The sequence below is a fragment of the Rattus rattus genome, chromosome 3 (genome assembly GCF_011064425.1).
Source record: "Rattus rattus isolate New Zealand chromosome 3, Rrattus_CSIRO_v1, whole genome shotgun sequence".
Taxonomy (NCBI): Eukaryota; Metazoa; Chordata; class Mammalia; order Rodentia; family Muridae; genus Rattus; species Rattus rattus.
This window is the reverse complement of record NC_046156.1, coordinates 119752813-119765505: the sequence shown is the minus strand read 5'-3', so window position 1 is coordinate 119765505 and position 12693 is coordinate 119752813. Positions and strand designations below refer to the sequence as shown.

Sequence of the window (12693 nt, the reverse complement as noted above, 5' to 3'; positions counted from 1 at the left end):
TTATTCTCTTCTATGTGGCCTCATTCCTAACAACCACTTGAGTGAAAAACTGGATTTTTTTTCCTAAAGTGTTTTTCATCTTTTCCTCTGTAATCTGTATATGTAGAGTCCTTTTTTCCTACACCTTAATTTTGTTTCAGTGTTTTACTACTACTGTTAAATGCTTGCGTAGTTGAAATACAACTAATTTTTAGGTATTTCATGAAATCATTTGTGGAAGTTTAGCCATTTAAACTTCAAAATGATTTAACAAAGTCACTCATTAAAAGGCAGTTTCTGCATATTATGACATATTTGGATTTAATAAGCTTTACCTTTTAACAGACCATTTCATTGTATATCTGTAGAGGGAACTGTTGAGGAAAGTAACTCATGACAGTACGAGAAGGTCTGGGATTCTGTTTTCAGTTAAATGGGTGTGAATTTAGAAACCACCTTCTAGAGTAGATAATTATGTTAATTTCATTTCAGTACGCAATGTCTTCTGTTCTTAGGTAGTAGGTATTGTCTCAGAAACATTGTCATTATACTAATCTATGGCAATAGGAGAAAACATTTTATGTATTATATGACAAGTAAATTCCTAACTTTTAAGAAAGATCAGCCACAAGCAGTGTTATGATTTGAGAGAAATTAAAATGCATGAGACAAATACCCTCAAGTCAGTAATAATGGAAACACTATTAAAATGTTTTTTAAATGTCATTAAATTTATTTTTAGATATTGGATAACACTGTACTAATGATTTAAGCTATCAATTTAAAAATGGGCAGAAACCTTTACATTAAGTGCATTTTCATGTATACATTTTTTTCTTATAGTTTAGTTGAATCTGATAATTATATTTAAAATAAACTTAAAGCTTTTAGTTTTGCTCTTTTTGGAGCAATTACTATGCTTATGTAAATGGTACTTAACACACACTATTTTGAAAATTGTTTTTAGCATTTTTGTTTATGTGCATCTAATTGGCTTATATGTTGTCTTTTTCTAAAGGTACAAATTCTGAGCTGTCTAACCCCTCCGAAACAGAATCTGAGCGTAAAGATGAGCTGAGTGATTGGTCATTGGCAGGAGAAGATGATCGAGAGACTCGACATCAGCGAGACAGCAGGAGACGCCCAGGAGGAAGAGGCAGAAGTGTTTCTGGGGGACGAGGTCGTGGTGGACCACGTGGTGGCAAATCCTCCATCAGTTCTGGTAGTCTTTTACATACTATGTCCGCACTCATGCTTCGTAAACCATATAATCCTACAGAAGTTAGTTCTTCTCTCAGGGCCACAGATCTTTGGAAGTTCGTGACTCAGCTTACTATCTTAGAGAAAATGGTAGACTGTATAGCACTTAATATAGGAAATGTGTAGAGTAATTCCCTGTAAAGGTTTCCTTAAGAATGTGTAGGTCAGAACTTTTAGTTGGCTTTGATAATCATGTTTATCCCTTCTCCTTTTGAGGTCTTTGGTAATTAGGTAATGCTTTCCATGTTCTCCCCAAAATTTTTTGCTACACTTCGAGAAAAGAGACAGATGCGGACTCAACTCTTTAGAACATTTTATTGAGTAATTGAACCATAAAGAGAAATTGAACCATAAAGAGGGACTGGAAAGGTGGCTTAGCACCTTAAGTTACCACTGTTGGAGAGAGTTAAGCTCCTAGCACCCACCATGGGCTGGTCACAACCCTTAGCTCTAGCTCTGGAGGATCTGCTGCCCTCTGTGGCTTCTGTGAGCATCTGCACATGCGGGTGTGTACCATATGTCCATAGGTACAGTGTAGAGATGACCAAAGACTCCATATGTTCAAGGCTGTGTTGGCTGTGACCATTGGATTGTGTTTTATCATGGAATAGTAACCATTAACAGAGTTCTCTTTCTGAATAGAATAGGCAAAAGGAGAGGGTTTCCAGGAATACATGGATTAGATTATTTTGCAACATTGTGTGTTACCATTATTACTTGTCTTTTAAGAAGTCATATTTAATATTTATAATTATTAAATGTCTCATTTAAAATCATATTTTAAGTCTTAGTGCAGTCTATGCATATTAAAAGTACACATACAAAAACAGGAGCAAATCAGCCTCAAATGAAGGGAAGGGAAGTATTTGGCTCTAATTGGATCACAATTTTCATTGGGCCCTAAGTTTAATTTTATTTAGGAAATTTTAACTTAGCTTTTTCAGAAAATAAGTTTTGTATTAAAATGCACTATAAATTGTACTATTAAATAATTATTTTATGGAATTGCAAAAATGTATTTTACCTAGTGTTTATGATTTATAGATAAATTTAGTATCTTTTGCTAAGACACTAGCTTGCTAACTTACCAAGGAAAACTTAGGAGTAATCGTGATTAGGTGAATTTCTTCTGTATTTTGAATGTTGGAAGCAGTAGATGCACATAGGTAAGACGGGCGCTTTTCTTTTCATTTGTATCTTGACACTGTTCTGACTTCACCCCATGGTTTGTTTTTTAAGTTGGATTATAAATTAGGTGTTGTCCTTTCTGTAGCCAGTTAAATTCTAGCCTGAGTTAGATGCCTGTATGGACTTGTTTTGGTTGCTTCAGTTCATACTTAACTAATGCTTCTGAGGTCTTGGGTGCAGGTGATTTATTTTCTTTTATTTGGAATAGTCTATTAACACAGAATAACAGGCAGTCACCTTAAACGTGTAAGAGGAACAATAGTCCTCTTAGAATCATGACATGATTTTTTTCTCTTCATTTTTATTTTTCTACTCTTTGGAAAGGATTAAGTTAAGAGTGTGAGTGCCATAATTAGTAGGTAGTGTAATATTTTCTGATATAGTCATCCTTCACTATCCATGGGGGGGGATTGGTCTCAAGAACCCCCATAAATTTTTTTTAAATTTTTTAATTCTTTATGAAAAATATATTAGCGATCTTTGCATTGCTGTTGTATATCATTTTATATCAACTCTAGATTACTTATATCTAATACTGTGAAAATGCTGTGTAAATAGTTTACATTTATTTGTGAGACAAAAATAGAGAAAAACAGAACCATTACATGTTTAATATATGTTCGTTCCCCTATAGTTTTGATCTCATTTGAAGATGTAGATAGATGACTTACTGTTTTTATAAACAATTCAGAGGAGACGTTAGGAAACTTACGAAGTTAGCGTATTTTCTTGATTTACAATTTTTCATTCCCATTAAAATTTTATTTAATCATCTTTATTACTTTCCAGATAAATTACTGTTAAGAGAACTTTTTTATATCAGACCTATATTTTTATTGGGGGGTATTGGAGTTACTTACAATTAGTGTATATAGTTCAGTAGATAAAGCATTCTTAACTGATGTCCTCTTAAATGAATATTTCTTGCCTCTGACATGAATATAGTGCTCAAAGATCCAGACAGCAATCCATACAGCTTACTTGATAATACAGAATCAGATCAGACTGCAGACACTGACGCCAGCGAATCTCACCACAGTACTAACCGTCGTAGGCGGTCTCGTAGACGAAGGACTGATGAAGATGCTGTTCTGATGGATGGAATGACTGAATCTGATACAGCCTCAGTTAATGAGAATGGGCTAGGTATGTAAGCATTTAGGGAAGAGGTGTGTGTGTGTGACTGCCTTACTGATAATGGATGAAGCTTTTTTTGGTATAGAATTCACCAGTGGTTTTTTAGTGTTTTCTTTAAATGAGGGATATAGCTGCTTGTCTTGGGGACTAGTTTTCATATTTGTCAGACTATCTGAACTGGGAGGATTCTTTAAAGTGCCCTTTCATACCATTAAATCAATCTAAATACTCGGTTTAACTATCTACTGTCTACAAACAAAACTTAACTGTTTTAGTCTCTCCCCCTTTAACAATTACAGTACATTTTTGTGGGGGCTGCAAAGATGTATTTATTATTAAGGGGCTAAAATGTCATTAACTTGGGAGACCCAAGATGTGTTGGAGAGAAATCTTATATTCTTGAATGATGGTGGTAGTTTCAATTACATGGCAATTTGCTTTATTGTGAGTTAAAGCCCTCTTAATTTCCAGAGGGCAGTGCTTTATGCTGCAAAAATGTATATAATTCTTTGTCAGTATTGTATGCTTTATCTTTGATGTTTAATTAAAAGTTTCTCTTTCCCTTCCTTGTATAAGGAAAGAAAATTTTTGTTTGTTCTTTTTTGTTTATTTTTTGTCAGAATAGTTGATGGTAAACTTTGCAATTACAGATGATAGTGAAAAAAAACCCCAGCGACGCAATCGTAGCCGCAGGCGTCGTTTCAGGGGTCAGGCAGAAGATAGACAGCCAGGTAACTTGAGTGGGCCTGTTGGTGTCAGGTCACAAGCATGAAAAATGTCATGTGTCTGCATTCTAAATATAGCTACATGTTCACATGTGTGTATACTTTCAGAATTTGCATTGCCTAATTTATTCAACTAATAATGCTGCTCAAGAAAATGCATTCTTCCTTCACAGTATAAATGTTTAGTATCTAGTCTTAAGTGAACTAATGTTGTGTCTTAATTTCTTATATGGAAATAATTTCAATACCTTTACTGTATTCAGTTGGCAGATTCTTCACATTTAAGATGGGGACTGCCATTGCAGGGACTATGGTGTGAATTTGTTGAGGCTGATTGGCAAAGCTGGGCAATTTAACATGGTGCCTGCTTACTATATACATCGGGTGTCTCATTTGGTGGGAATTACAATACTCAAAATTTTAAAATTGTAGAAGTGTCTTTTTCTTTAAAAGAGGATGCATGTTAATGTTTGTGTTACTGTAGTGTGGTGCTTTTTCTTTGACACATACTAACCATTCAAATGGTATTTACTTAGTTCCATTTAGTATTTTATGTTGTCTTAAGTTTTGGTAACTGGAAAAAAGCTCGTTTGCTATGTCTCTTATTTTGAACACAATTCACTTCTGATGTACAGAGAATCACTGTATATTCACCATGAAGAAACTGTGTACAGTAGAAATAAACCCCTTTCAAACCAACCAATTTTTTGCATTCTTTCCAAAACATACTCTTTAATGTGTTTCCCCCAGATAATATACAATGTACACCTTGATGCAGAAGTTGTGCAGACATTTGGGGATCTAGTAAAGGCCATTATTTCCCGTTACGAAGAGTTTGTGTTTAAAAGTTAGGATATGTAAAAAGAACTAAACACTATCAAAGATAATGTCCAGAAAATTTGTTTTCCCTTATATTCCTTTTCCTTCTTAATGTTAGAGATGCATTTGAGTTGAAGAGGTCATGAATTTCAGCTTTGAAAGTAGCACAGCAGTGAATGTTTTTTGTCCCTATTTTGCTAGTTAGAAAATTCAGGCTATCTGTATGGGCTCACTAACTTGGAATGATTTTCAACATAACTTAAGCCAGTGATCACGTGTATAGACACAAAAACTATTGAAACAGGATTTCTTCTATAAAGTCAGATGGTTTTGAATGGCATTAACTAAAATGACTAATTTGTAGTTTTGGTGTTTTTCACAGTGATAGGCTGTTGCATACTATATCTGATTTGTTTTCCCTGTTCTTAGGAGCCATTGTGTTTTCTTGTCAAACTCCTTTATTTCCAACCCCTCTTCTCGGAAGTTTCTTGTTTCCAGCAGCAGTCGGGAGACAGCTGATAGTTGTTTTCCTTTGGCTAAAATATCTAGTTGTTCTTACATCTATGTAAATTAGCCATTGAGTAGTCTTTCTTCTACCTAGACAACATGACACTCTGGTGGTCTCCATTGATTCTTAAGCACAGGGTCTCTTAAGCCCCAGTCCTGATTGATTGTGCCATAAAATTACCTAGACTTTTATCTTGAAATTTAAATTTCTATTGAAATTTAAGGGGCTGTATTGCATAAGAACTCTAAAGTTTCTTAACTGGCTCTCTTTTATTTGGGGGCAAGGAACAGAACTAAGTGCCACTTGCTCAACTTGGGCTAATAACTACAAAGTTTTTTTTCTGTATAGGAATAGTTGAGAGCACTTAAGCACTGTTTGCCCACATTTAAATTGAGCATCATATTTGCTTGTGCAGCAGCATCCTGATGTAGATGCATTTCTCCAGGTGTCACCTGAGGTCTGCACTACGAAAACAATATTCTTTGGAGTGTTACCCCCACCTATGGTTACAGTCATTCTCAGGACAGAGAATGGGACAGGGTCATTCTTTGTCCCCTTGTAGAGTAGACAAAATTCTGGTAGGATATACTAATCACTCAGCATAGCACTAAACATGTTTGTAAATTTCTCGGCAGTGATATTAAAATAAGAAACCATTTAAAGGCTTCACAATGAACATTCCTTATAATTTTGAAGGAAAGCAACTTTAGATTTCAAATATCTGTACTTTTTTAATAAAGTTTTGATTCAAGATGCTTAATTTTAAAGTTCATTAAGTAATGAGTTACTAGAAAGTTCTTCAATTTTTAATTTAGGACATGCATTATTAAGGAAAACAATTGGAAAATAAGATTCAGTCTTTTATTATATCAAACTATTTTGCTAGCTGCATGTGTTATGAATCTAGTGGACCAATTCTACCAAGACACAGTGACTTTAAATAATGTACAATTGACTTGATTTTTAATTTTTAATTCAGGGCTGTCTTTAACCTAGTCTGTGAGAAAATAATACAAAATTAAGAATTTTGAGTTTCAAGTCCTGAGGCCAGTGTTGTACTAATACATTTATTAGAATGACAGATAGGGTTTAGTTTGCTCCCTAATTCATTACTTTATTTATCTCATGTTTCAGACCTAGCAAGATAGCAAAGTTGATGGGACTGCATCTCTCTTTATAGAGTTCTTTTCCCACCCTAATGAGTAAGGGTCCACTACATGTTTAGGAATGTGGTTTATTGTCTTAATTTGCCTATACGTCCTTAGAGTCAGAACATCAGGTAGTTTAAATACTGTCTAGCATGAAATGTTAGGAGAGCACCAGAAAATAACAACACACTTGAACACTTTGATTGTGCTGTTTTCCTGGGGCAGAGAGATAACCAAAAAATACAAAGCTTTCAAATTTGTAATCACCTCGCTATGATTTGAATCACCGTTGCCCCTGTCCCCATTACTGCAAACACCTTCTGCACTTAGAACACTGCACTCTCAGTGCTCGTTCTTGGTGGTGGGTTGCTATACCACATTTGTCCCACAACCAGATAAACCAGGATTTAGCTGGATTCCTGGGAAAAGGGACGTCAGTCTAGATTTCCTCAGGTTCCAGCTGAAAGGATTTTTCTATTGATAGTACTAAAATCATAGGCACATTTTTTTCAAGCTTTGCTTTTGTTCAGAGGTGGGTACCCAGCGTAAAACTTTGAAATTGGGTGACCCACCACTAATTTACTTTATAGTGAAATTATTCTTTATCCATAATAGAAATTAGAAATATTTTTCAACACCTGTAATTTTTTTCTCATCTTTAACAGTCACAGTTGCAGATTATATTTCTAGAGCTGAGTCTCAGAGCAGACAAAGAAACCTCCCAAGGGAAACTTTGGCTAAAAACAAGAAAGAAATGGTAAGGAGAATTTAACCTGTAGGGTTTTTGTTTTGCTTTTTATTACTTCCGTATTGTTTAGATTTATTTATTTTTTTTACTTAATTGCTGTATGGTCAGTTGTTTCCCTTAAGAGATAATATTTTAAAGAAGATCCTTGCTTCTATCCCAGGCCCCTGATAAATGAGGATATGCATGCTTGAGCCTGAGACCTTTGCCAGATAGATAGCACTTGAGTAGTTCCTTGATTTGATAATTAGAAGGCTGTGTACCTCTTGTCAGTAGTGGGAATAGACCTTTTAAGTTTCATTTGTATTAAATGTTTTCAGTGATTAAAACATGAGTTTCAAAAAGGTGAGTAAAATGGCTGATTGTTGTTCTACTTGCTGTATTAAACTCTTTTACACCATTTATATGGTGAGCTTCCCAATGGTTATAATACTAGGTAAAGGTTTCATTGAACAGTGCAGGTGCTTTCTGTGAAGTGGGCACTCATAGGTACTAGAAATAATGTAGTTTTAAAACCCTGATACTAGAGTGCATTGGTATTTGTTTTAAATGTAAAATGCTTTCTTTATAACATGAAAGTTATTCTATTTTTAAAGCTAATGTTGATAGTTATTTTCCTCCTCAGCTACAGAGTTTCTTTATAAAGATGTTGAAAAAGTTGTCTCCCTTTGACAGGCAAAAGATGTGATTGAAGAGCATGGTCCATCAGAAAAGGCAATAAATGGTCCAACTAGCGCTTCTGGCGATGAAATTCCTAAGCTACCGCGTACTCCAGGAGAAGAAAAGACTAAAACCTTAAAAGAAGAGAGCACTCAAGAAGCAGCAGTCCTGAATGGTGTTTCATAACTGAAGGAAGTTCCTAGTTTACAGTTCTTTTACATTACAGTTACAATAGTGCTTGTACAAGCTTGCCAAAGATAGAATACGGATCGCCAGTCTTACATCGCACTTTCAGTTCCTCCATTTGGAATTCAGAAAGGGGAGGGATCCTGACGAAATCATATGTTAAACATACTTTGACACCTACTGTGTTAAAAATATATCATCAGATGTGCCTTGAGAATAGTATATGTAACATTAAAAAAAGTTGCTGGCTATAGGAAATGTTATTTTGTTTTCAAAATATGGCAGAGATGGGGGGAGGTGGGTGGGGTGGGGTCCCTAACGTAATATTCTTTATGAAAGCATTAGCTGCTTTTGTTACATTTTTAATAATATGCAACCACTTCTTCACCTGAGGAAAACTAGAATGAAGCAGTCTAAAATATTTTGCACTGAATTGTAATTTCTTCATTAGTTTAGTCTGGAAACTGGTCTGTTTAATGTGTTTTTTAAATGCTGTTTGTAGAGGCAATTCTGCAGACCACTGGAAATACATGTTAACTCATCTGCAGGGATACTGGGTGATATTGGCAGTGACTGTTCTACATTGAGGCTTTGTTTGGTTTATTTATTAAAGTGTACAGTATTTAAAAATCAAACATAGCTTTAGTTGAAACACTAAGCTGATTAGTCATGTCCATTCAGACATAGCCTGAACTACTGAAAAGATCAATTTCCAGAAGGTTTATTCTGTATAAACTACATGTTTAGTCTTCAGTAGAGTATCTTTCACATTTTCTTTCTACCCTTTTTTTCCTTTTTTCCCCCCCTTTTTTGATTTTGGTTGTTTGATGTGCAATATGTTTTTGTATGCAGGTAGTAAAATAAACTTTGATCTTCCATTTGCTGATTTTTAACTTTCTACTTTTTATGCCAATTGTTTGAAAGTAGGAGTACTTGAGGCCTAGAATAGATAGCATTCTTCGAGTGCTTTTCAGAAGCATTTGTTTCTCAGATCTAGTGTTAAATCTAACCATTTTATCATTTGTAATGGACCCTCCAAAGTTAACACTTAAGTTTTGGCTAGTAAACGATTCAGGAAATGTATAATGTCTTTGCCATTGGAGAAACATCTTTGTATTAAATTCTAATCAAAGGCGATTTGTGGGAGATAATATAATGGGAGGCAGAAGATAAGCTTTTCACTTTTGCCTTTAGTTCTTTATTAAAAACTATTTTTAAAGTATGGTAAGCAGTTTTTAATAGGCCAATAATGTGCTTTTTGAGTGATAAATCATTTTGAAGGTTTTCGTACCAGTGATTGAAAATGAGTAATTAAAAGTTTAAAGAGCTTTCATTCAGAAGACTTAATTTTATTAAGCAATTTTCAGGTGGAAGTTTAATGATAAAATGTATATTATTCCTGTGGTTGTAAATCAAATGAAATAATTTATGGGCTTAGGGTTTTGCTCCTACTGGACACGTGCTTTGTGTCATTTGAAGGGGATTTTTTTATGTGCATAATTTGTTAATTATGTCCATAAAAATGTTGAACTTGTTTTATAAGTGAGAGATAATTCACATATAGTTACAAATGGGCCATTGTTCATTAGATGTGTGTGTAGTGGTAGCCTATCACTTAAATTCTAGTTGATATTGACACACACTGATACTAGATTTAAAAAAAGAAAACTCTATAAAGTCCACATAACAGAACTTAGGAAGTGAGTTATGTATAGTTACATTCTTCCACTCTGTGTAGAACATGGTAGAATGGATTCAATAACCATAACCTCATTTTCAGAGTATTGAAAAAAAAGTTAAATAATTGGTTTCTTAATTACGTGGTTCTGTGTACATTGGTCACGAATTTAACCATGAATTGTTAGACATAGAGAATTTTGGGACTTGACATGTTTTACCAGTCAGCTACATCCCTAGCCCACAAAGAATTTTAATTCCCAGGCTGGGAAACATGATGCTAAGAAAGTATAGTTTTATTCATGTCAAAATCCCTAAGATCTTTTTTTTTTTTTTTTTTTGTCATAAAGATTAAACTATCTTAAAACTCAAGTACAGCTGAAACACTTGAGGAACAGGATTTATTTAGTAATGAGTCTTTAAGAGCTGAGATTTCATTATCTGAAAATAACCACCCAGTGACTTAACCCAGTAGGCACCAAAGAATTCTAAGATTTTGGCCTTTTTCTTTGCCTTACAGATGGGTTAGTCAGTTTTATTTAGTGTCAATAAAAGGCCACCTCCCCAGAAGTAACCTGTCTATTCAGGTTGCCTTTTGCTGTTTTCTCTGCCAGCCTTGATAAATTGAGCAAAACCCCTCACCTCTAGTACATATTACACAAAATGTGAAGGCAGAAAAGTGTATTCCAAAAGGGTGTGTGTGCAGCCCAAAGCACTGAAGTATGTAGACATCACGGGATTCTATGTAAACCTGAACTGATTGTGAAGTAGGAATGCAGATTATGGTAGGGTCAAAAATGATGTAGTTTTCCTGAAATTTCTTAGGGGGAGAAAAGTCCAAGTAGAGATGCAAAAAATAAATTTCTAATTTGAAATTCAGCAGCATGTCAGTCCAGTGGGTTCTTAGTAATTTACTTGAGGTGTTGCTGAGTCAAAGGCAAGGGATCTTGATTAAATGAGTTACTCTTAGAAAGTGCAGGTGATGATATACTGGACTTTTAAAGCAGAACTCAGGCACGTCAGGCACAGAGAGAGAAGTGAGAAGCACTAACTAGGTGGTTCAACTAGGCCAGAACAGCTGCAACAGTTGACTGCAATTTGACTTGGGCATTGTAGCTGGAGGAAAGTCTTGAGAAGTTAAGACCTCAAGACCATTCCAGTTTGCCTATGGCTCAAGTAATTAGGATCCCTAAAGACTTAAGTATGTGGTGTGTGTGTTAATGAAAAGTAAATAGGAAACTGGCTGTGTGTGAAGGCATGGCATGAGTGTGCTACACGTCAGTAAAGAACAAGTCTTTGTAACAGCCCTTAAATGTTAGGCCTAGTAGCTTTTAATGAAATAGTCTTCAACTTGAAAAAGGGAAGCCTACAGAAAATAAAAATTACTATCAAAGAGTGATTCGCTGTGCTCCTTAGTAAGAAAGGCTTTCAATGTTTTGACACACCTGTCTTCTAACAGGGATGCATAGCATTTGACATTCAAAAATATTCATGTCTACAGTGCAGTCCTTTCTGCAGTTAATCAGTGACTTCCTGTGGGCATTTTATAATATGATTTATTTTTTCAAAAGCCTGCTTTTAAATTGTAACCAACTCTGCCATATTCTTGTTCACAGAAACATTTAAATTTTTACTTTTCTATGTATGAATGTTTGCCTGTGTGTGTGTGTCTGTGCCATGTGTAGGCCAGAAGATGGTATCAGACCCCTAGAACTGGTCACAGATGATTTTCAGGTGCTACATGGGTGTTAGGGATCAAACTTGGGTCCTGTGAAGAGCAGGCAGGGCATAGTGGATGAGCTATCTTTGTAATCCTGAAACTTTATTAGTTCAAAGGGGTGAATAAAAGGTTAGTAAGCTATGATGCTTTGGATACCCTTACCGTCTGTGGACTCCTTACCTGCTTGCTAACATAAAGCCCACTTCAATACTCAACATGGTTGGCTCATCATCTCTAATGCCACGTGTTGAGATAAGGCAGTAGAATATGTGCTATTTGTAATTTCTCTAATCCTAACTATAGTGGTTGAGTACTGTGTTTCTCAAAACAGGTAAGGCTGTATATGAGCTACACTGCTTCTAAGTTTAATATTATGAAACAAATACATTAAATAAGGCATGTTCAGACAGGAGCATGTAACTAGAGGCTCACCACCTGTTCCCCTAGGAACAATTTTTTTGTATTTGCTGTGTATAAGAGTGAGTTGTGCCTTTGGACCTCTTCCCCCATCACCCCCTCCATCAGCATATGGGGATTTGAGAGAGTTAATGCTACATTAGATCTCTAGAACCCAGTTTTCATCACACTCAGACTTTTAATGATTTTACACAAGGGCGCAAGACAGAAAGTCCCTTGGTGACCTCAAATGAATTACCTTGATTACCTCTGCAAGTCCTCATTGGCTGAAAGTCCACACAGTGTAAAGTGCTGACAGGTTAAATGCTACAGGGACCACTGGCTAGGGACTTCACCTCCTGATCTGTACAGGCCGTTACATACTTCAATAATGGCCTTCAGACTAACTAGGGTGGTTTGTAGTATGTAAAATATTAACAGTTGAGGTTAAAAATCAAAAGCACCAACTGCTGGCATTAAAGGTGTGTATTACAATTGGCGCTCAAGTTTTAAAATTGAGGGAATTTTACATTCACAAATAAGCT

At 35.3% G+C, this 12693-nt stretch overlaps 1 protein-coding gene across 6 annotated transcripts in view; it reads left to right on the top strand.

Moving 5' to 3' along the window:
- Fxr1 (FMR1 autosomal homolog 1) overlaps positions 1 to 9248 on the top strand; it is a 53245-nt gene extending 43997 nt beyond the window's left edge. For 2 of the 6 annotated variants that reach the window (XM_032898514.1, XM_032898512.1), the window contains 4 exons: positions 998 to 1201; positions 3373 to 3573; positions 7430 to 7521; positions 8185 to 8606. In XM_032898514.1, the coding sequence (XP_032754405.1) occupies positions 998 to 1201; positions 3373 to 3573; positions 7430 to 7521; positions 8185 to 8355 (668 nt within the window). In that variant the 3' untranslated portion in view covers positions 8356 to 8606. Of the gene's footprint in view, positions 1 to 997; positions 1202 to 3372; positions 3574 to 4214; positions 4296 to 7429; positions 7522 to 8184 lie in introns of all 6 variants that reach the window. The other 4 variants (XM_032898516.1, XM_032898515.1, XM_032898511.1 and 1 more) reach the window with 3 other exon arrangements.
- Positions 9249 to 12693: the final 3445 nt, after the last annotated feature.